At 36.6% G+C, this 23,910-nt stretch overlaps 1 protein-coding gene across 4 annotated transcripts in view; it reads left to right on the top strand.

Annotated features, from left to right (window-relative positions):
* LOC306877558 (oxidation resistance protein 1-like) overlaps positions 1 to 23,910 on the top strand; it is a gene marked incomplete at its 5' end in the record, with an annotated part of 84,643 nt that overhangs the window by 37,800 nt on the left and 22,933 nt on the right. For all 4 annotated transcript variants that reach the window (XM_079429392.1, XM_079429391.1, XM_079429394.1 and 1 more), the window contains 5 exons: positions 1,799 to 1,906; positions 4,382 to 4,498; positions 17,452 to 17,604; positions 18,880 to 19,064; positions 21,126 to 21,790. In XM_079429392.1, coding sequence (XP_079285518.1) covers positions 1,799 to 1,906; positions 4,382 to 4,498; positions 17,452 to 17,604; positions 18,880 to 19,064; positions 21,126 to 21,790 — 1,228 coding nt within the window. The remainder of the gene's footprint in view (positions 1 to 1,798; positions 1,907 to 4,381; positions 4,499 to 17,451; positions 17,605 to 18,879; positions 19,065 to 21,125; positions 21,791 to 23,910) is intronic.

Here is a 23,910-nt window from a genome sequence, read left to right as displayed (position 1 = left end):
AAAAAGTATACTACTTGCCAGAAGAATTGTTTATGTTGATTATTAACCTTGATACTTGAATGTGTCAGGAAGTCGGTTTAAGGACTGATGTGCTCTAGTGTTTCTTTACTAGTTGTACATATCTTTGCATCAATTTATAGTTTTATTGTTGATTCTGTTGATATTGACTTGTATGCAGTAGACTACAAACTCAAACAAGAATGCATTTGACTTTCATTTGATCCATACACATTTCCTACTTCTCAGAAGGAACCTTGAGCCACCCATGTCTGGAAAATGTTGAGCTCGTCTAGACTGTCCTGATGACTTACTGCTGCGTGTGTCTTTTTTCCAAGCAGAAGCGACTGGCAACGGCTGACATCTCTACTGGCACCGCTCGTGTTGTATATTGGGTGATATTTTTATCCATGGCTGCCTTTAGAAAGAGGAAGACAGACCTCGGCGGCACTTCCTCCTAAAGTCTGAGATTGAATTAGAAGGGAAAAAACACGGGGGAGAAGGATAGCGCATGTCTAGACTGCAGAGAAAATCATAAATTCGCCATCTAACAACTACAGGTATTAGTGTCCAGTGAAGGCAGGTTGTGTTTGCTCTGAAATGAAGCGTCCAAATAAATAGCCCACGGAAGAACCGTTTTCAAATAGCTCTCACAGGGAATCAATGTTCTGCGCCCGACAGACTGGATGAAAGGACGCCGCTAGCGTGGGGACATTGGGAATATCGACTACTGACGTTCCCATCTGGAGATGACCAGAAAACTTCTGTGCAAATTGGGGGAGGGGGAGGTTGGGGGTTGGGGATTCTTCCATTCTCTAAGAAAAACAACTCACAGAAATCTGATTCAGAGTAGAAGTTCAAAAAAATTCAACAACGCAGAGCTCATGCTGCAAGATGCTGAAAAAAAATTTGTCACAAGATGGTGTTCATGAAGAGGAGCTGTGTCTTTGTTTTGTGGGAAGTGGTTGAAGTGTTAGTTAACCAAAAAATGAAAATATTTTCATCATTTACTCACCCTCAGGTTGCTCCAAATCTGTATGATTTTTTTTCTTCTGTGGAACACATGTAAATGGTTAGCTTGCATACTTTCCCTTCAGTCTAAATTCTGTCCTTGATCTGACCATCTCACTGCCCTTCACACACAAGAGACTCATGATATAGTAAACAGAGAGTTAAATTATGTAGAATCCTTTACATTAAGTCATTATCTGTGTAATGATCATCTGACTGTCCTCAGATGTTTATGTTTAGAGGAAAACTTAATTAAATAGTAGATTTAATTGAATAGCAGATTTATACTACCATTCAAAATTTTGTCATGATTTTTTTTTTTTTACAAATTAATGCTTTTATTCAGCATAGATGTTGTTTTTTTGAACTCTCTATCTATAAAATAGATAGTTTTCAACATTGATAATAATAAAAAAAATCTTTAGCACTAAATCACTATATTAGAAGGATTTCTGAGGGATCATATGACACTAAGGATCATGTGACACTAAAGACTGAATGATGCTGAAAATTCAGCTTTGCATCACAGGAATGAATTGCATTATAAAATACAATTAAATAGAAATCTGTTATTTTAAACCACAATATTTTTTCACAATATTACTGTTTTTTACTGTATTTTTGAGAATATGAGACTTCTTTCAAAAACATTCAAAAATGTTACAGACCCTGAACATTTGAGCGGTAGTGTACAACATCCACCTTGTGCAGACCAAGAGGAACCTAAAGAAATGTATTCCTCTTCTTCCTTCTCGTTGTTTTTACATGTTTTTGTGCTTTTGTTATGCAGGTGGAGTCACGGGACACTCTGAACAACATCGCACTGAAGTTTGACACAACTCCCAATGAACTAGTTCAGCTTAACAAACTCTTCTCCAGAAATGTGGTCCCCGGTCAGGTGTGTATTTCCCCCTTGAATATCCTATTGCTTGTTTTGTTTTGCTTTTTAGTTTAGTTTCATTTTAGGTATTTTAGGTAATTATTTAGGCTACTGTGTTGTAGATTGCAATAGTTTCCAATAGTTAAAATGAAACCTTTCAGTTTTTACTACTTGGATGTCATGTTTTGCTCTGAAATGCATCACGTTACAGAAGTAAAAAAGGTTGGTAATGCCATTTCATGTTGGCTTTGATGTTACAAAAATCACACACTCTAAACTGAATTCATGGCAGGTTTTCTCAGCAAACTTTCATTATAACGCTTCACTCCCTCACCATTAGATCTCTGCCAAGCGTTAGACAAAGAATCAATCTCTCACTGTTTAATATAGTGCAACAGCATATCAATTATTGGCCAATATGACATTTAACCAGATAATATCTCTCAGAGAGATGGAGTGATTAATGACTTCACTGTTCCAGTCATTGCATGAGCAGTTATGAAAGATCTCTTGCTAAACAGCTCCAGTATTGCTTCATCATCTCCTCACAAATACATGTTAAGCAAAGCTGAAGTCCGGATCGTTGATATTCACGTGGCGGCGAGTGCAGTAATGAGAGGGTAATAGATAGAGTCAGGCGCTGGAGACCGCCACCTGACACAGTACAGCTGGAGGGCTCTTAGCACAGATCACGTGACCAAACTCTGCGGCTCCTTCCATTAGCGTAATCCTCCCAAACGCTTCGGCCTGCTGAACAGCCCCTCAACACTGACTCCACTACCCTGCAAACTAACACGAGTGGAGCCTGTTCTGTGTTCAGAGATCTCAGGAGCACCGGGAGAGATCATGTTTGATGCAATGAACTTTGAGACGTTTAATTACTGATTTCTTCCCTGTACTTCAACAGTTTGTACTTCAACATTTCATTATTATATATTATATATGTGTGTTCACTGCTGTGTGTGTGCATATATATATATATTGGGGGGGGAGTCGTGGCCTAATGGTTAGAGAGTCGGACTCGTAATCGAAAGGTTGCGGGTTCGAGTCCCCGGCCGGCAGGGATTGTAGGTGGGGGAGTGAATGTCCAGCGCTCTCTCCACCCTCAATACCACGACTGAGGTGCCCTTGAGCAAGGCACCGAACCCCCAATTGCTCCCCGGGCGCTGCAGCATGGCTGCCCACTGCTCCGGGTGTGTGTTCACGGTGTGTGTGTGTGTGTGTGCATTTGTTCACTACTCACTGCTGTGTGTGTGTGCACTTGGATGGGTTAAACGCAGAGCACCAATTTCGAGTATGGGTCACCATACTTGACAATACGTCACGACTTTTAAATATATATATCTGTGTGTATTTTTTTTTCAAATAAATTTCATAGTTTCTGAAATAGAACAAATCTGTTCTGAAACTGTCATATTAAGTCACCACATAAATGGAAAATAAGTTAGATATTTTAAAATAGGATTATTACTAACATATATACTGTATATATATATATTAATTTGATTATTATATATATTAATGAATTAAAATTAGATTTTTACTATATATATATATATATATATATATATATATATATATATATATATGCACACACACAGCAGTGAACACACACCCGGAGCAGTGGGCAGCCAATGCTGCGACGCCCATCATCGTTCGGTGCCTTGCTCAAGGGTCTCATATATATATATATATATATATATATATATATATATATATATATATATATATATTTAAATTAAATATATTACATATATTTTTTTACATTTAGAAAGTGTTTTTTCTTTCTTTTTAAACATGCTATTAATTAATGGATTTATTTAATGTGACAGATTCAGAACAGAATTGTTTCTTTCAGCTTTAAATAAAAAAAAAATTTGAACTCGATGGAATGCTTTTACAGATTATTTATTTATTTAAAATGACGAGTCAGTAATTTTCTGTGCTAATTGACATTATGACCTTATAAAAAATAATCATTTAACACAGAAAATAATTGACTCATCATTTTTAATAAATAAATCATAAATCATCAATTGATAGCCTTAAAAAAAAGTCTTTTGTTACACCTTAACATTTACAATGGATAATAATTTAGATAAACTTTTGTCTCTGTGTGTGTGTGTGTGTGTGTGTACTTGTTTATGCTACAGTGTGGGGACCAAATGCCCCCACAAGGATATTAAAACCTGAAATTTTTGACATTGTGGGGACCGGCCTGCGGTCCCCACGAGGGAAAAGATGATTAAAAATAGTAAATTATGTTTATCTGAAAGTGAAACAATGCAAACATGTTTTCTGTAGGGGTAGGGGTAGGTTTAGCGTTTGGGGATAGAAAATATTGTTTGGTCAGTATAAAAGTAATAGAAGGCTATGGAAAGTTCCCCCAATTCACAGAAAAAAACGTGTGTGTTTGTGAGTGAGTGTTGATCGTTCATGCATGCAGTGTCTGGCTGGTGATTGTGAAGCGTAATGCTGCGGTTGTGTTTGCAGGTTCTGTATGTTCCCGATCCAGAGTATGTGTCCAGTGCGGGCAGCTCTCCCTCCTTCAGTCCCAGCAGCCCACTCTCTCCCACCTCCTCAGAAGCTGACCTGGAGAAAGTGACCACGGTATGTGACATTTCCCTCTTCACACCGCAAAGCCTCATCATTTAACCTGTGCTCTGGAGGGACTCTCACACAATCACACACGCCCCGAGCATGCCACGAGTTCACACTGAAGGATCTCTGGCTATATTCCAAAAGCTTATGTATCTTATACTTTCTGGCTTACAGGATTCATTTAAAAGAAACTTAATGGAGCAGTGAAATCATGAGCTGACAGCATGAGATGCTGTTGTTCATTGTTAGTCAGGAAACACTGTGCTTTGTTTTCCATCAGCTGATAGAAAGAATGCGTCTTGCAGAAATTTTGTCGAGCTATCCGTGTGTTTGTCTGTCAGGACGAATAGGAGCTCTAATTGTTTAAAAAATTTGCTTAAGGTCAACACGTTTTTCTTTAAAGCTTAAGTGTGTACATTGTTGTTAAAATACCCAAGTATCCCAATTTAATCTGCAGACTAGAAGTACGTTTTCAGGAAAACTGTTTGAAAACAGTTATTGTGTTTGCAATTCAGCTTGGTAAATACATGGCAAACACGCTTCACTTTAAATACTGCAAATATATCACTGTTGATCTAATAGTTACCGAGAAGGACAGATGGTTACATAAAATATTTATATGACACAAATAGATGTAAATTTGCCTTTGAGCGGGTTTTGAGATCACCTGGCTCAAGGTTGTGGTTTTTCACTGTCAAACATGATATATTTACACACCCTCTGTAATCAAATACCTGCAATGAGCTGTGTTGACTTGCCCTCATTCTTAAAAGCCCTTCATCTAAATCCCTAAGAAATGAGCCATTTCTGGTATGGTGAATAGTGTGTGAGTCCTTAGCCATCTTCAAGAATTGGCTAAAAGCATCTCGGGTTACTTGCGTAACCCATCTTCTCTGACTTGGGAACGAGACGCTGCGTAGCTATGATGCATTGGGAACGCCCTCTGGGTGTGCTGATTGTCTGAAGCCCTTATAGAATTACGCCAATTCATTGGCTGATGGTATGGATGTCGTCCTCGACGTTCTTACGTCGCCATGCTTAAACTGGCGAACGCGCCATCTGCTCCTCAGATTTCTCTGCGGAAAAAGGCCACTTGTCGGCAGCACGAGGAGCTTGGTAGCGGAGGCAGCATCTCGTTCCCTACTAAGACATTCTCTTTCATAGGTTCACTCAACGCTGCGTAGCTATGACGCATTGGGAATGATATACCAAACACGGCAAGCTAAAGCGCTGTCGTATCTGGCCCGATGATGAACCAGATAGCATCTATGGCTGGTTCAAACGGACAAGAACTGGGAACCAGGAGCGATGTCAAGATCCAAATTATAAAACCTGATAAAAGTGAGCGGAGAGGAACATCCTGCCGCTATACAAATATCCTCTAGGGGGACTACTCTAAAGGGAGCTAGAGAGGAAACCACACTCCGGGTAGCATGTGCCCAAACGCTGAGAGGTGAAGACCACTCACCTCGTAAGCCAGCGAAATAGCTTCCCTCACCCCGTGACAAATCCTGTGTTTCGATGCGGCAAGCCACGGCGGCCAGCACCAAAGCTAAAGTGGGCGGGACCTGCGTCCCGAAGGCCTACTTCTGAGAAGCGAGTCTTGACCCTCAAGAAGAGGGGAGATCAGAGGACTCCAGGCTATGGAATAGCATCCTGATCCACCACATAGCATAGCTCTCTGGCCGGAGGCCTCAGCCTCTGGAGGAAACGTGTATCAAAGGGGTGTCTGCCCACTGACTGGCCACCAAGAGGGGCGCAGTAGGCCAATAACGCCGCCACGTAGACCTTCAGGGTGGAGTGGGTTAACCCTGTGGAGGAACGGGCCTACAAGAACTCCAGAACTGTACTAATCGGGCAGTTGACTAGGTCGAGCTGGCGACCTCCGCATCATGAAGTGACACTTCCACTTCAGGGCGTACAGTTTCCTCGTACTCTGGTGAGCGGAGGCCTCGAAAACACTTGCCGAAACAGTCGAGCTCTTGGAGCGGAGGCCTCAACATGATGACTCTCTAGATCGAGAGGAGGCCTACTACACTCCACACACTGGGCATCCTGTGAGGAGGTTATCTACCACTCACATAACTGCCCTAGCGGTGCTCTGGCGAGCGGAGGCCTACTACACTCCACACTTTTTTTTTTTTTTTGGAAGTAAGGCGGGCAGAAAATGGCTGCTTCCAGGATTTGGAGAACTCATGATGCAGATCGCTGAAGAAGAGCAACTTTCTCCACGCAGGCCTCGAATTTAGGCCGCTCAGAAACTGCTCGTCGAGTTTAGATGACTGGGATTTGTGGAGCCAATCAATAGAGATCTTCCCTGAGGCGTGCACCAGCATGTCTATAAGCTCTCAGTAGGCCGCAGAAGGCCTAGGCGCTAGGCGGGAGAACGTCGGCTGAAATATCGGGTCAGAATATGGCCACTTCGTGAAGGCAGAGAAATCTGAGGAGCAGATGGCGCATTCGCCAGTATAAGGATGGTGACGTAAGAATGTCGAGGACAGTATCCGCGCCATCAGCCAATGAATCGGCGTGATTCTATGCAGCATCGAGTGAACCAATGAAAGAGAACACATCCATTATTTGACCCTCTAACTCTAGCACTCTCTATTCTAATTCTATTCTTTAAAAAAAAACTTGTACCTTTTAGACTTGCATTCTATTCTTTTACTACTTGTTTTCTTTATTAAAAAAAACTAACACTAGCTTGCTCTAGTCTTTTTCTGTTCGATCTGTTTTCTTTTTATTTACTGTATATATATATGTATGTATATATATATATATATATATATATATATATATATATATATATATATATATATATATATATATATATATATATATATATATATACTTATATTATTAAATATATATTTATTATTAAGTAAATATAAAAACGTCTAATGACTCACTTTTGTCATTAGTTTAATGTCTAATGACAATAAGAGAATTCAATGGTCAAATTGCAGCATTACAATTGCTTATTTTATATTGTTAGAAAAAATGGAATATTCAATTTATTGCCCAGCCTTAGTGATATAGCATCTCTTCTCTTCCCTGTGGAGTAACTGTGCTCGTGTTACACACTGTCAGTAGGCTAGCTGTTGAATTTCTGTTTTGCAATAAAAGGCTTTACCTTCAGCATCTTATAAAGAAGAGGCCAATGTACCTCGCTGCCTCCTGGTCTCCATAGTGACTGCAGCGACGGTGCCGTTTGCAAACCTGCCCGCTTGTGCGCTCAGCCTAAGATGCTCCTTTCCCTTTGATTTCTTTCACACATATCTATTTAGACCGTTCCTCTGGGAAAAGGAAGCAGTGATCTGTCTAGCAGTCTGAGACAGGTACTGTACTAGGAATCAAATTAGGACTCCTGACCTGTTCCAAAATCCAGTCAGCTGCCTACCTAGACAGCATTGTAGGCGTGCATGTTCTGACATGATGGCACCTTGTTTTAGCCAAAATTTAAGACTCTTCTCTCTTCTTAGAGAATGCATTTCAAGAAGCTCTGTAACAAAATTAATTATATTGAATAATCTTATTTTATCTATGGGAGCCTACAATTCATTCAATTTTGAAAAGTCTTGATAAAAAATCATAAAATGCTTATTAGAGTATCACATTTTAGACTTTGCAACATGCTATTAGAATCAGTTGTGATTAACTAAACGTACTTTTAGGAATGCATTGATATTATTTTAAAAAGTAATTATTTTCTTTTATTTTTGTCTGATGATGGATAACTAGCCAGTATTAAAATTATATGCCCATTTGTCTAAATAAATGAATTTAAATAAAACACCAAAGGCATCACAACATTATAATATGCTATAATGGTATAAATAGTATGCTAAATATATTACAGTGCATCCAATAAAATGTATATTCATTTTAAGATTTAATTACAAATAGATTCACTTAAAGTGAACATAAGATGATGGCAAAAACTATTTTAAAGTAATTTAAACATTTTGTACAATTAAATATCCTATAATAACACATATTATCAAATAAGTTAATAAATGAATAAAAGATATATATATATATATATATATATATATATATATATACCAAATAAATTATGACATATATACCAAATAATAAAAAAAATGTATGTAATCTATGAGTACTCAAGGCGGCAATATATTACTTTCAAATGTCTGTGCAATTAAACTAAATGTATTATTAATTATTAATCAGGTAGCTAACAATAAACATACTGTTAACTTGCTCATAGCGATTGCCTTCAAACTGTTGCTCAGCCCTAACAGTAGAAAGAGAAAACTATGCTAATTTGCAGTAAAGCACCCCTTGTGCCAGGTCTGAGAATGCAACACCTACTTTCATGTGTTATTATAAATTACCTTCTAGCACTTTGATGACAAAATGGAGCTTGTGTAGCTATAGAAGCGTTTGTGTTCGTCTATTTCTAGAGTGTATATGCTGACCCTTAAAAGGCTGCTGTCTATGTAGGCAGCACACAGCAAGGCAGCTCTCAGTCATAACAGGCAGCGGTGCTCATTGACCTCCTCAGCCAGAGAGCCTTCTCCCTGCACACTACAGAGTCCTCCAGAGACACGACAGGGTGAGCATCAACCAGGTGCGCTTTGATTCAGTCGAGTAAAGCAGACAGCTCTTTTCCCAGGCTGTAACAATCTTTTAATGACTGAGCCGTTATTGCGGCGCTACAGACTGGGCTTGTATTAATTATTAAAGTGGATGCCCTGGCATGTTTGTATGTAATGAAGAGCAATAGTGAATGCTGACCACAGAGTGCAGTTTATTTGCTTTCAGAAGTGGATGCTGCTGTAATGTGTTATAGTAGTTATATTAGCCATGCAGGTACTTCCATAGTAGAGGAATATGTTAAGGAATGTGTAAGTACTATAAAATACTATAGTAAACATTTGTGTTTGTTTATTTTTATTCAATTGTCTTAATTAATTTAAATGTATTTTTCTTCCCCTGCTATTTGAATGGGATAGTTCAACCAAAAAGTGAAAATTCTGTCATTTAATTGCCCTCAAATTGTTTCTTTCTTCGGTTGAGCACAAAAGAAGCTATTTTGAAGGAAGTTGGTAACCAAACAGTTGACAATAGCCACTGACTTCCATAGGATGGAAAGAAATACTACAGAAACCAACATGCTCTGTTACCAACATTTGGTTTGGTAATATTTTCTACTCCTTTATGTCCACTTGTGTATTGATGTGTTGATATTTTGAAAAAGATATTTGTTATTTCAATTATTCATTATATAATTACAAATAAATACATCATTGGTCGTATTGCATGTCAGTCATGTGGTCTTGAGCTGTCTAAGTGGGCGGTTCTTGTTCAGAATAAGCTGCAGAATGGATCAGACTTTGTGCCGATATTTGAAAGTCTGACTTTCAAAAAGCAGTATTGACTCTATGAAATCTGGTGACTTTGAATTGAGTCTCCTGAAGAGTTTTTGCCTCGTATCGTCCTGATCTCACCCTGCCTTCCTGCTGTATACTAAATTTAGTCTGCGTCACAAGAAGACGAGAGGGAGTGAGAGACTGGCAGTGAAAAGAAGAAGAGGAAGGCCGGTGTGTGTGTGTGTGTTAGAGAGATGACCAGTGTTAATTACCAGTGGCTGCTGGTGTTGGCTGACACTAGGAAAGGTGACTTTGTCCCAGTGTTGCTCGTCTGGTCTGATTTCATGCCCAGAAACTCTTGTGGTGCTTTGCTTCAGTCAGTGAGAGCATGAAACTCTTCAGATCAGCAGAGGTTATGTGTGATGTTAAATTAGCACCGTGCATTTCATGGTGAGTTCCATGCTCATTGTGACATCATGTATACCATTCAAAAGTTTAGGCTCAAGAATTTTTCTTTTTAAAAGAAATTAACATTTTTATTCAGCAAGGATGCATTAAATTGATCAAAACTTGACATTTATGGCTTTAAAGACATTTATAATGTCACAAAATGTTTCTATTTTATATAAAAGCTGTTTTTTGAACATTCTGTTCATCAGAGTAATACATTTCACACTTTCCACAAAAATATTAAGCAGCACAACTGGTTTCAACCTTGATAATTATAATAAATGCTTCTTGAGCAGCAAATCAGTATATTAGAATGATTTCTGAAGAATCATGTGACACTGAAGACTGGAGTAATGATGCTGAAAATTCAGATTTGCATCCCAGGAATAAATTACATCTTAAAATATATTCAAATAGAAAATTGTTATTTTAAATTGTAAAACTATTTCACAATATTACTGCATTTTTGATCAAATAAATGCAGCCTTGGTGAGCATAAGAGACCTCTTTCTTAAAAACAAAAAATATTACTGACCTAAAAAATTTTTGTAGCTCTACATTTCACTATATGGCATTTCACTATATCTACTTCCACTTTATTTTGCTCTTAAAGATTTTGCAAGAGCACAGAGATAAATATGCAGTCATTAAGTATTTTGCTTTCAATAACAACAAAACCACATATGGATCCATTTTGGGATCTTGCGTGTTGCCATAGAAACAAATAATTTCTGAACCTAAGGATGTGAATGGCTCCAAGCAGAATCTAGACACCTATTTCAGTGACATCTGTCAGGTAGATTTAGTCTTTTCCCCTGCAGAACCTGTTTCTGGTCACCAGATGGAGCTTCAGGTTGTTGTTGTAATATTTCACAGCAAACAGCTGCATATAAACAAACCCACAGATGACAATTAATTCAAAGTACTGTTGTTGATCTCAGTTAATACTAGAGTCAGCTGACAGCGTCCTTCTGCCATGTTGCTCACTCTCATAATAATGGCTTCATAGCTGTTGAGCATTTGAGGGCCCATCTACTGTTTCCATCTAATAGCACACGAGTCATGAACATGAGCTGTGTGTGAAGTTGAACAGTACTGTAAGGGTGTGTGTTGAGTATAGATCAATCCGGCAGTGATCTAATGATCACATGGAACTCAACCACCCACATGCACAGCCCCTGCAGTCAGGGTTAGTGGCCTTTTTCCAGGCTTAGGTTCTAAATCCAGCTACTGGTCTCCTCCAGGCTGAATTTCACCGGGGCCGTGTAAAACCAACCCAGCGTAGGTAAGCTCCAGATGGCCTAGAGGACATTAAGATACACTTTTACACTTTTTCTCCTCCTCCATGTCAAATAGAAATGTCACCCAGCCAGAGGACACATTCTGTTGGTCTGTCTCTTCCACAGTGTCTTTTGTAAAAATCATGAGATGTTCTTGGAGAAGCACTGAATGCATGTTCTTCTTGACCCAAGGCTTCAGAAGCTGTTGTCCTTGTGTCGCAGTAATTGACTTGCATTGATTGCTGTGATCTGGTGCAGTAATTCTGTTTATGAATTGACCACCTGTGCAAGAGTCCGTCTGTTAAGACTGAATATCATTATTTGCTGCTACTGGGACAAATAAGTGCCAGAAATGCCCTTTATTTTAATAATGGACAAATTGAGAAATATTTTAGGTCTCACAACAGAATTGATAATTTTAGCATAATTTTAAAGTCAGTTTGTTTTAATCTGAATTCAGGATTGCCACCTTCACATTTTATTTATGTTTTTTGGTCTAAAAACAAACAAAAAAATTTGTTTATAAAAATAACTTGACTTTTTTTTTCATTTGTATATTATTTTTGTAAAACTGAATTTTCTTTTTTTTATTTGTATTACATTTTTATTTTTTAAATTGATTTTCTTTTTTTTTTTCATTTTTTATTTGTGTATTTTTCATAAACTTTTTTACAATAATTTTTTATTTATACAATTTGTTTGTTAGAAAAAATTACTTTTCAGTTTTTATTTTAATATAATGTTTAAATAATATTCATAAAAATTACTTGCTTTTTTTATTTATAAACTTTTTCTTTGTAAAAACTGTTTTCTTTTTCATATAACATTTTGGCTTTTTATTTGTGTATATTCTTTGTAAAAAATATTGTTTTTTATTATATTTTTTATTTTATAACATTTTTGTTTGTAAAAATTACATAGAATTTTTTATTTGTATCATTTTTATTTGTTAAATGACTTTTTATTTTAAAATGGAATATGGTTTTTATTTGTCAGTTTGTTTCTTAATATAAAAATATTAGATTAGATTATAAGTAAAAATTATTCATTTTTATTATATAACATTTTTGTTTAATATTTTTTTTTTCATTCATTTTATATCAGTTATACTTTTAAAGATTACTTATTTTACATTTTTGTTCATAAAATTATTTGATTATATCTTTTTTTTGTAAAAATGGATTGTCATTCATTCTTTTATTTTTTAGCATTTTATATATTTTTTTTATTTGAAAAAATTATTTGTCATGGCACATTGCACATTTTTCCAAAGCAATTTTACAGAAATTTGTGCCAAAAATTAATTTTGTCAACCTAGTAGAATATTTAAGAGAATACACTAGAATGTAGAAGGCTTCATCACTAACCCTCATTGACTAAAATCCACAAGATCTTGAAGAAATGCGTCTGACTGCTGTCTGGAGGACATGACCCTATCCAGCCCAATTATACAGGGCTTTTTTAAGCCTACTGTTCTATTAGTAGTTCAGAAAACCTCCCGACTAGAGAGTTTTTAAATTAAGTAGTTCACCACATCCCTAGCACAGATACAGATCTGTTTATCCATTCCTAAATCCTAAATTAAGCTCTACAGCATGCACGGAAGGCGTCGTTTGTTCTTTTAAATTTTTACTAAGTTACTAATCAACGTCTTCCTGGGAACACTGGATGTTCTTTTGTATTCCGGTGGTTAATAACGACTTTGATAATGAAGCTAGCAATAAACAGCAAAACGCATCTGGAAATACACAAAGCTATTTGCGTTTCCGTGCGCGTTTCTCTGGTGGCATCCTTCCTCCCGGCGCTGTGCGAGATGAACGCCTTCTTCCTGGGCTGCTAGAGGAGGAGAGACTGTGTTTGGAAGAGGCGAAGTGTGTTAACTGTGAACGGGGTTTTATGAAGACATGTTTTGACTCTCTGGTTGCTTATTCTACGATCTGAAGGGTGGGCCGGTCTGTCACAGCACGCAGGATATGCGATGTCGAGGCCAGAGGGCGGGAACAGCAGCCGCTGTGCTTGTCAGGGAAGATTTTGTGAGAGCGGTTTAGATTATAAATATTAATTGCAAATGTGTCGAACGTGGAAAAATGTTGTCTTTATTTATAGTGTTCTGATGCAGATTTTGTGTGTGATTTATAAGCTGTAACATCAAAGGCAGAAGATCAGGGACAAATATATGTCCATTTCATGATTTTAAAAGCCTTCCTAAACAATTGGTCACTGCTAAAATTTCTACTGTATGTGCCAGTGATATGCTGTTTGCAAAAAGTGTTAATTTGTCGGAATACATCAGTGGAGAAAGATACAGATATGTATCGCAGTTTCCACAAAAATATTAAGCAGCACTGTTTTCAACACTGAAAATAATAAAAAATGTTTCTTGAGCAGCAAATCAGCATATTAGATGATTTCTGAAGGATCATGCGACACTGAAGACTGGAGTAATGATGCTGAAAATTCAGCTTTGACGTCAAATTAAATTGAATTACATTAGAAAATATGCAATATTTATCATATAGAATATTTATATTTATAATGATTTAAATAATATATTTAAAATATGAAAATAGAAAACGATTATTTAAAAAATTTTATTATATTGTGTGTGTGTCTGTGCATATATATATATATATATATATATATATATATATATATATATATATATATATATATATATATATATATATAAAATTATATATATAATTTTTTTTTTTTTTATTAATGCAGTCTTGAGCATAGGATACTTCAAAAATATATTTAAACAAATCTTGCCAACCCCAAACATTTGGAATGTAAGACATTTGTAACACTAAGATATACTGTACACTTCATACAGTTCTACAGTAATGGCATTGAGACATGCAGATTGTGATTGTCATTGTGTCACATCTTTGAAAGTGTTTATATATGTTTTCTAAATGTTCTAAACTTGAAATCTAAAAATGTTCTGAAAATATTTCTATAAATGTGAATTGTTTGTTGTAATACTGGATTGTAATGGATTTTAAGGGACAATTCACCCAAAAATGAACATTCTCTTATCATTTATTTCCCTTCATGTCATTCCAAATCCAAATTTTGACACATACTGTTTTTTTTCATACAGTGAAACTCAATGGGGTCCAAAAACATCATTGTACCTTACTGACTTTCATTGATTACAGAATGTTTATTTTTGGATAAACTATCCTTTTAATAATTGTAAAGTATTAATTGAAGCATGAGTAAAGGGTGTCTTTGAAAAATGTTGCTAATTATAGTGTTAAAATATCGGTATTGCTCTCAAATATCCTGATCATGTACCTTTGCCTTTAATTACTATTATTGAGATAAATGGTGTTGAGCGTCTAATTGTGTCTTAGTGTGTTTTAGTAGTAAGATTTTCACAAAAGCCTTGTAACGTGTTGTGAAAGATTCTCTGTTGTAAACACTGTCACTGCCAGATCTGAATAGAGAGAAAGAAAGAGCAGGAGAGCTGAAGAGTCAGTGGTCTCTTGTGCAGTCACTACCCCAGCATTGGTGCATCAGTGTCAGTTTGCTCCAGTCGGCTCTGAGAGGTGTGTGTGTGTGTGTGTCGGAGGGAAGCAGACAGCTGTGGGCAGGAGGTCGTGTTTGCAGGAGACCCAGCACCCACTCTCTGCTCCCGCTGTCGGCTACGAGTATTCATGCCTCCTCCAACACACACACCACTACCCAGAGTCCTTTGCTGCTTCCTGTTTCAGAACCAGTCCAGGAGGAGGCCAAAAGGTTTCTCTTTTTTCAGTTTTATTTTAGTCTTTCACTGATATGCACTACTGGTCAAAATTTTGGGCTCTGTAAGATGTTTTTGAAGTCTCACCAATTTTAATTTATTTTTATTTATTTATTTATTTTAATGTATAATTTAATAATTTGAATATTTTAATAATAATGTAATTTAAAAGGGCAGTCGTGGCCTAATGGATAGAGAGTTGGACTTGTAACCCGAAGGTCGTGGGTCCAGCAGGGATTGTAGGTGGGGGGAGTGAATAACCAACACTCTCTCCACCCTCAATACCACGACTGAGGTAAGACTTGAGCAAGGCACCGAACCCCCTCCTGCTCATTGGCTGCCCATTGCTCCGGGTGTGTGTTCACTGCTGTGTGTGTGCACGTTGGATGGGTTAAATGCAGAGCACAAATTCCGAGTATGGGTCACCATACTTGGCCACACACCACTTCCCTTTCCCCTTCCCTTAACCCTTTATTCCTGTGATGCAAATCTGAATCATTACTCCAGTCTTTTATGTCACATGATCCTTCAGAACTCATTCTAACTGATGTCATGTTATTATCAATGCTAAAACAGTTGTGATACTGTATATTTTTGTGGAAATAATTTTTTCAGGGTTCTTTGATAAATAGAAAGTAAATTTATTTGAAATGGAAAGCTCTTGTAATCTTATAATGAATTATATACATTGTGCTGGAGTCATTTCTTTTTCTATTTTCATATTTTGGACTGAATGGACTGATTTAATAATTTGTTACAAATTATATTACATTGATACAAATTATATGTGCAAACAACTTTTGAACAAATCTGACACAAATTAGGTTGTTGGCATACAGTATGAGTACTGACATAAAGAGAGCTATAAATTGTGGCTTAGAAGAGTTCGTCTTAGAAGAATTTATTTAGAAATATTTCAAATCTCATAATCAAATTGAGATTTCTGACTTTTGGGGACAGCTGAAAATCTGAGCACCGTTTAAGACATTGAGATCTATTTTGAAACTCTGGAGGAGACACGTAAGATTACTCACATATAAGCATGAGACAAAAGTACATTTACTCTCAATATAATTTAATTTCTTGAAAGAAGAGATCTCATTTGCGATTTTCTCTCCTACAGTCATAGTTTCCACCAAATTACCATAGTTACTGCAGTTATTTTTACACAGTACAATATAAACTATTATGTAAAAAAAGTTGTTTCTGCAGTTCATATATGACTATGATTTTACTGTAGCAACGATAGCTGTTGTGATGGACCCTTTTTCACAATCCCAGTTTTCTCATAAATCTGGGAAACTTTTATAGTGGTGAATGGAAACTACAACAAATATAATTTTTGCATTCCCATTTGTCCCACTATATCGGCCCCAATAATAAAACATCCATGATTTTCTAGCGTTTCTGTGACTTTCTTGTTAACTCTTCATTTTCCCACCTAACACTGATGTGACGTACCTTAATCAATAACACACCATGTTCATTCACTTAGGTCAAAGGAAAACTGGTCCTGGTTTCTACCAAGGTTTTTTTCTCGATTTCTGTCACCTCATGTGTTTGGGTTCCTTGCCACTGTTGGCTTTCGGCTTGCTTTGTTGTGGTGTGAAAGACACATAGCTTTCCGTAATTTATCGATACGACCCATATGACACCATTGGATGAGAAAAAAACTTGAAATGAATAAAGCTGGATGATGGCACTGTTGTTTTCTGTAGAGCTGCTTTACAGCTAAATCACATCTTGCAACATTGACATTAACTTCACACTGTTATTGATCTGAACTAACTTGAGCTAAATAATGATAGTATTGTCTTTCAAAGTTTCTTCACAGCAGAATCTGAACTGTCTCCATAGCAGAGTTTCCATAATTGCTTCTGCTATTTCGTGTTTATCTCTATGAAGCTGCTTTGATACAGTCAGTACCATATAAACCACTATAGAAAAATCAAATATTGAGAGATCGATTATGTTGGTCAGATGAGAGAAAGATGTCAAATTTGCTGCCTCTCCCTCAGCAATTGTGTCAGAAACTTAATCATCATATAATAACCAAATTTTTATGTAATGGGGACAATGTGATGCGGGTGAGTGGCTGTTGTTTCTTTATTTCTCCCTGTAATCTGTCCCGTCGCTCTCTCTCAGGACTCCAGTGGTCCACCTCGCTCCGATGCTCCTGCCCCTTCAGTCTTCTCAGCCCTGCGGCCCTCCCGTGTGGTTTCCTCCACCTCAGAGGAAGAAGAGGCGCTGACAGAGAAGTTCCTCAAAATCAACTGCAAGTACATCACAGACGGCAAGGTGAGTCAGCGTTCGGCTTTACTAGTGGCAACGGCTCCGAAGTTGCACAAAAGTTAACTTATGAAGGAGTCCTCAGGTTAGTCATTAATAGGACCCCTGCTATTCCTCCATCCTCTGGGGAAACAAAGGACTGCAAAACAGCAAGGAGCTCCAAGTTTTGCTTCAAGTGTAGGAGTTGAGCTGCTGTCTCCAGCACTGATCTGTTCTCCTTAGTGAATACTCTATGCCTGACGAGTGTAATGATGTTAGTGCAAAGATGATTTTCTCTCACACTGTCAAAACATGCCTGCCCTCACGTTCACCCCAGCATTTATAGAGTGAATTCACTGAACAGTTACGGCGTGCCCAGTGTGGTCTGATTTACAAACGTGACTCTTATGAGCCAGTTCTTATAATTAATCATTCCTAAAAAAAAAAACAATTCAGACCTGTCTTAATTAGTTTGATGGATTCTTCACTGAATGATTAAATCACACAATGGTGTGTGAATTCATGACAGCATTGATAACCTCCCTCACACCTTCAGCACTCATACATGTCTATATAAAAGCTTTACTACCACTGAACTTCACTGTGGGAACCAGGCACTTCTCACTGGCAAAAAATCACTCATCACAAAATGAAAGCTTAAAGTGCAGGCCTGCCACAAGTCCATTGTTTTTACATTTGCTATATTTTCACATTTAAAACAATGATTTGACATTCCTCCGGTGTCATCTTTTGTGCAAAGAAATAATAAGTCTTCTGACGATTCTCTCCCTAGTGGTTTCAGTGTTGTCAGTATTAATGTCTGAATGATTCAATGGGCTTTGTAGCACTTTCAGTTGTTAGGAAATTACTCCTCTTTAAATGTTTTGATTCAGCATACTCGCCTGTTGATCAAAAATTGCCTTTAAATTGCACCAGAAATATATATTAAACAGCGCAACTGTTTTCAACATTGACAATAGCAATAAGCTGTTTCTTGAGCAGCAAATCAGCATATTAGAAGGATTTCTGAAGGACCGTGTGACACTGACGAGATGCTGAAAATTCAGCTTTGCTTTCTATTTTAAAAAATAGAAGCATGTACTGTATTTTTGCTCATTAAATAACTTGATGAGCATAAGAGATGTCTTTCAAAAACATAAAATCTTACCAACCCAACTTTTGAACGGTAGTGTTTACGTTAATGCGTTTCAAAAAAATAAAAAACATGAATTTTTATCAAATAGAAAATATTGTAATTTTATTGTTTATACAGATTATCTGACGTACTTGTGTCCTGTGTCACAGGGTGTTGTTAGCGGGGTGTTGCTGGTGACGCCCAACAACATCATGTTTGACCCTCACCGGATGGACCCTCTGGTTCTGGAGAGAGGCTGTGAGGAGTACGGCATCATGTGTCCACTCGATGAGGTTCAGTCTGCAGCCGTTTACAGAGAGATCACCGACAGCAAGATCCGTGACTCCATACCACCGTAAGACCTCTCACTTCATACCGTCACAGCACAGAGATAGCTGTTCGTCTTTTACTTGCCTAGCATTTAAATAATCCTATGAATGCATTTAATAAAATACAGAATCAAATAATTAATCGAAATTGAATATCAAATTAATCAATGAAACAAATCAAATTGAATCATTCTGAATTTGCAAAAATTGTTCTTGAATCAAATCGTAAAACTATTAATCGTTCAAGATTCACATGCCAAAGTAAGTTCTTGTCCTTGCTCTCTTGTAGGTGGCACATAGGCCAAAAAACAAAAATATAAAAATGACTTGAGCCACCAGACTAATGGTTTTGATTATGAAAGATTATGAAAAGTGAAAATTGCAGCTGCGTTGCATGCTATTAATTGGATTCATCTTCAGATGTCTTATCTAGATTAAAGATCTCTCATGTGACAAATCGGTGTTTTGTCTGTAGTGAGCATGAGGAACCACGCTGCTGTACGATTATTTCAGATATCCACCGTTCAGCTTTATTATACAGGAAATGGATTTTTACTCTTAGGTTAATGAAGCATGAATTCAGACGCCTACGTCTGAATTACTCACCCATTTCGATTTGTAATATGAAGTTAATGATTTTAGCAGCGTTTCCACCCCCAGATATTTATATCCTCTGTTGGTTTATGAATGATGATGTGTTTTATTCAGCTCAGAGCTGTGTTGGTTGGTTCATCAGTCAGACGGGGTTCACTGCAGGGTCTCAGTTGTGGATGTGAAGCATAGATGCCTTTGATCGTGCAGATGTACAGACAGAGGGACCTACTTTTAATTTATGCACTTTTATGTTAGCTTGTACTCTTATTAATTGCTCCAAACGGTTTTAAGTACTTCTATCCACTTCCCACGTACCATCCAGACAGACACACGTCATTGCGCCCTTGTGTTTCAGATGTCTCAGGCTGTGTCTTTACTGCAGTACAGAAGTCACATCTGACATGACAAGTAATGATAGGAAGTCTGTGCATTTTAGACTTTTTAATATGACACAGAAGCATCACAGTGGTGGGAAACAGTGCATAAGAAAATCAAAAGTTGATTTTCATGCACAGCATGCTACGGTTGTCACATTACCTCATATTTTATGGTACAATACCAGTGCAAGTTTCACAACACCACACAACATCATGTTGTTTGGAAGTGGGCCTGTAATATGTTGTTGTATTAAGTCTTCACAGTTTTTACAGTATCTTTATTTTTATATTTTAAATCAAATTTTGACAATTAAAAAAAAAAAAAAAAAGTAAATTTAAGATACAATAATTCTTAGCATTGTTATCATTATTATTACTGAATTCAATAATAACTATTTAGTTCAGTCTATAATTATATATAATTAAAAATAATAATAATAATAATAATGTGAATAAAATAAGGAAAAATCACTATTGTTATTGGAGCTTGAATAACAATAATGTATAAAAACATAACTATTTTCATTTAGTTTTCATTTTGATTTTAATAATAAATAAAAAGAATAAAAATTAGATAGAAAATAAATTTAATAGATAGACTCAAATTATTATTATTTAATTTTAATCAAGTTATTAATAATTGAATAAAAACCAAGTAGATTGAACAGTGCCCTCCAAAAGTATTGGGACAGTGAGGCCAATTCCTTTATTTTTGCTGTAGACTGAAAACAAATGTTGGGTGGCAAAAAATGTGTGGGTTCAAACAAAGGTGCTATCCTCTAAGTTGTGTATCAGATCCAGATGAAAATACCTGTAAATAAAAGCTGAAATGGTAATCTCTCATCTCATATTCATCTCTTTTGATGTCAAACCCAAATGTTTACAGTCTACAGCAAAAATTAAGGAATTGGCCTTATTGTCCCAATACGTTTGGAGGGCACTGTATATATAGCAGTGCATACAATGGTATCTGTGAATGATTATTTATGCTATTACCATTGAAGAGTACTGTGAGATTGAACCAAAGCCACATCATAGAGCAGTAAAGACACCTTTAGATGTGCAGTAATAGTTTTCTAGAAGGTGCATCTCTCATTCTCTCTGTTTGTGGCACAGGGATCTTGAAGCTGTGTTCTCTGGAAGCTCGCATCAAACGGATCAGCGTATGCGGGAGGGTTACGACAGTGCCAGCATTGCCCCCCGCAGCACAGAGGGCTCCATCTCAGAGGACGTCTTCACCGAGTCGGAGCTCTCGCCCATCCGAGAAGAGCGGCAGTCCACAGAGGAGCTACAGCAGGAGGACAAGTCATCGGGAGCCTCGTCCCAATCCGTGCAGACCCTCTTCCAGGAACCTCAGACGGCTGAGGGCAGCCATACAGAGGAGGAGGAGAAAAAGCCAGAGGAGGGAGACCCAGCCAGCAAAATTGCCCTGCCCAAACAATTCAGCCAGGAACAGCCAAGCACACCCACCAGCAGGGACCACCAGCAACCACCCCACTGCCAGACCGAAGGAGTCGCTCCCTCCTCAGGTTCTCAGAGCTCGGCCCCTCAGAGCTCTGCCCCTGGAGCAGCAGAGGCCACAGGACAGGAAAGCAGCCCCGATGGGCCTAAACTGACCCGAGATGGTACCCGAGATTCAGAGACAGACGTAGAGGAGCTGAGGAAAATGTGGAAGAGTCACACTATGCAACAAGCCAAGGAACAGCGAGAGAGCATCCAGCAGGTCCAGAGAGAGAACGTCCAGCAGTCTAAGAGCAGCCAGGAACAGAGCTCTGCTGAGGGTATGACATCATCTCCAATATTTCTGCAATTTGTGTTACTGACTGTGATTAACACCTTTTAAAGGAGTCATAGGTTATTATACATTTATGTTTTATGCTTAATAATTAATTATTACTTTAATGAATAGTTATATGTTATATTAATAGAAATATAGAACATATATAGACCTTAAATAATAAATTTAAAAAAAATTATATTTAATTTTGTTATTATTTTTATTATTTTTTCAATTTGTTTATTTTTATACAATTTTATATATGATAAAAATGTATGAAATGTTAACTCAAAATCCTACTTTTTAAACAGTATTTAAATAAATGTTTTAATACAATTTGTTTTTTAATTGTTTATCAATTTTATTTGATTTTAATTATTTTATTTTATATAATTATAGAGAGAGAGACAGAGAAAGAACTTTATATTGTGTATTAAACTGTATTTATCTATATATCTATATCTATATACAGTGCCTTGTGAATGTATTCATACTTTTTGTGTTGCTTTACCATTATAGTGTATGGATTGTAGATTGATGTGGAAAAAGGTCATTTAAAGCAGTTTAACATAAGGCAGCAACATAAAACGTGAAAAGAAATAAGCGGTATGAATACTTTCGCAAGGCACTGTATATATCTATATATATATATATATATATATATATATATATATATATATATATATATATATATATATATATATATATATATATATATATATATATATATATATACACACACACACAAAACTTCCAACTCACTTTTTGCACATCATAAGGTTCTTTCTCTTAAGCTGTTGTGCACATTTAGTATCATTGTAACCAGCACTGATGACATTACAGTACAGCGTTTTTACATTTTACTATCAAAGTAAGCTTCTGTCCTGGTGTTAGTCTGGGGTGGGGCATGCTGGGAAGTGCTGATAACCTTGTGTTATGTGGCTTTGTTGATGGCAAGACTAGAGAGTGCTGGGGAATGAAAAGTAACACTTTACCACAGCTTTTACACGCTGCTTTGATCTGTGGAGGCCAGACTGTGCCAGCAGCCCTTTCTCTGACCGAGAGATAAGCTAAAGCCCATCAAACATGACAACTGCACATGCACACTAATATTACAACACACATCATAAACATTCTTTCCTTAAAAGTATATATGAAAATATATTAACTACAAATAATGTGATTAATCACAAGTTGTTGATATTGAATTGAATCTGTTGACAGAACTAGTATGTATTTTATCAGTTGCCCAAGGCTGTTTATATATTGCCTGAGGTGTTAATTTTATATTGATACTAATGTAGCAGAGTTGCAGCCTCTGCAAAAAGCATGCTATTATGTTAGTTTTCTGTCTTGGTTTAAAAAAAATCTAAACCAAATAAACTACCATTCAAATGTTGGGGATCAGTAAGAATTTTCAAAGTTTGTTATGCTCACCAAGGCATTTTTTGATCAAAAATACAGTAAAAACAGTAATATTGTGAAATATTATTACAATCAACTGTTTTCTATTTTTATATATTTTCAGATTTAATTTATTCCTGTAAAGCTGAATTTTCAGCATCATTACTCCAGCCTTCAGTGTCACATGATCCTTCAGAAATCATCTAATATGCTGATTTGCTGCTCAAGAAACATTTCTTGTTAGTATTGATTTTAAAAACAGTTGTGCTGCTAAATATTTTTTTGGAAATTTAGATTTTTTTTTTAAAGGTATAAATAACAGCATTTTTAAAAATATAATTTTTTTTAATAATTTAAAATTCCTTACTGTCACTTTTGGTCAATTTAATGTGTCCTTGCTGAATACAAGTATCAATATCTCTGTTAACTGACCCCAAACTTTTAAGTGGTAGTGTACAATAAAATATAATTAAACCAAGATATGCTGACAGCAAAAGGGAAATAACCAATTTTTACAGATGCTTAAAGGATTTTTGTTTTAATCGGAAAAAAAAAATACTGAGCAAGAAAATCTTTTTTTTTTGCATTGTGGTGTCATACTGAACCGGTTATAGCCCTATACCAAAGAACTGAATTATTATATTCATAACCAGTGGTATTTAGAAGGTACAGTGATACAGGGGCAAATAATAGATTGGTATGATATTCACATGATATGCC

Source organism: Barbus barbus, assembly GCF_936440315.1.
Source record: "Barbus barbus genome assembly, chromosome: 12".
NCBI classification, from domain to species: Eukaryota; Metazoa; Chordata; class Actinopteri; order Cypriniformes; family Cyprinidae; genus Barbus; species Barbus barbus.
The sequence above is the reverse complement of the archived record's forward strand: the minus strand, read 5'-3'. Positions and strand labels throughout refer to the sequence as shown.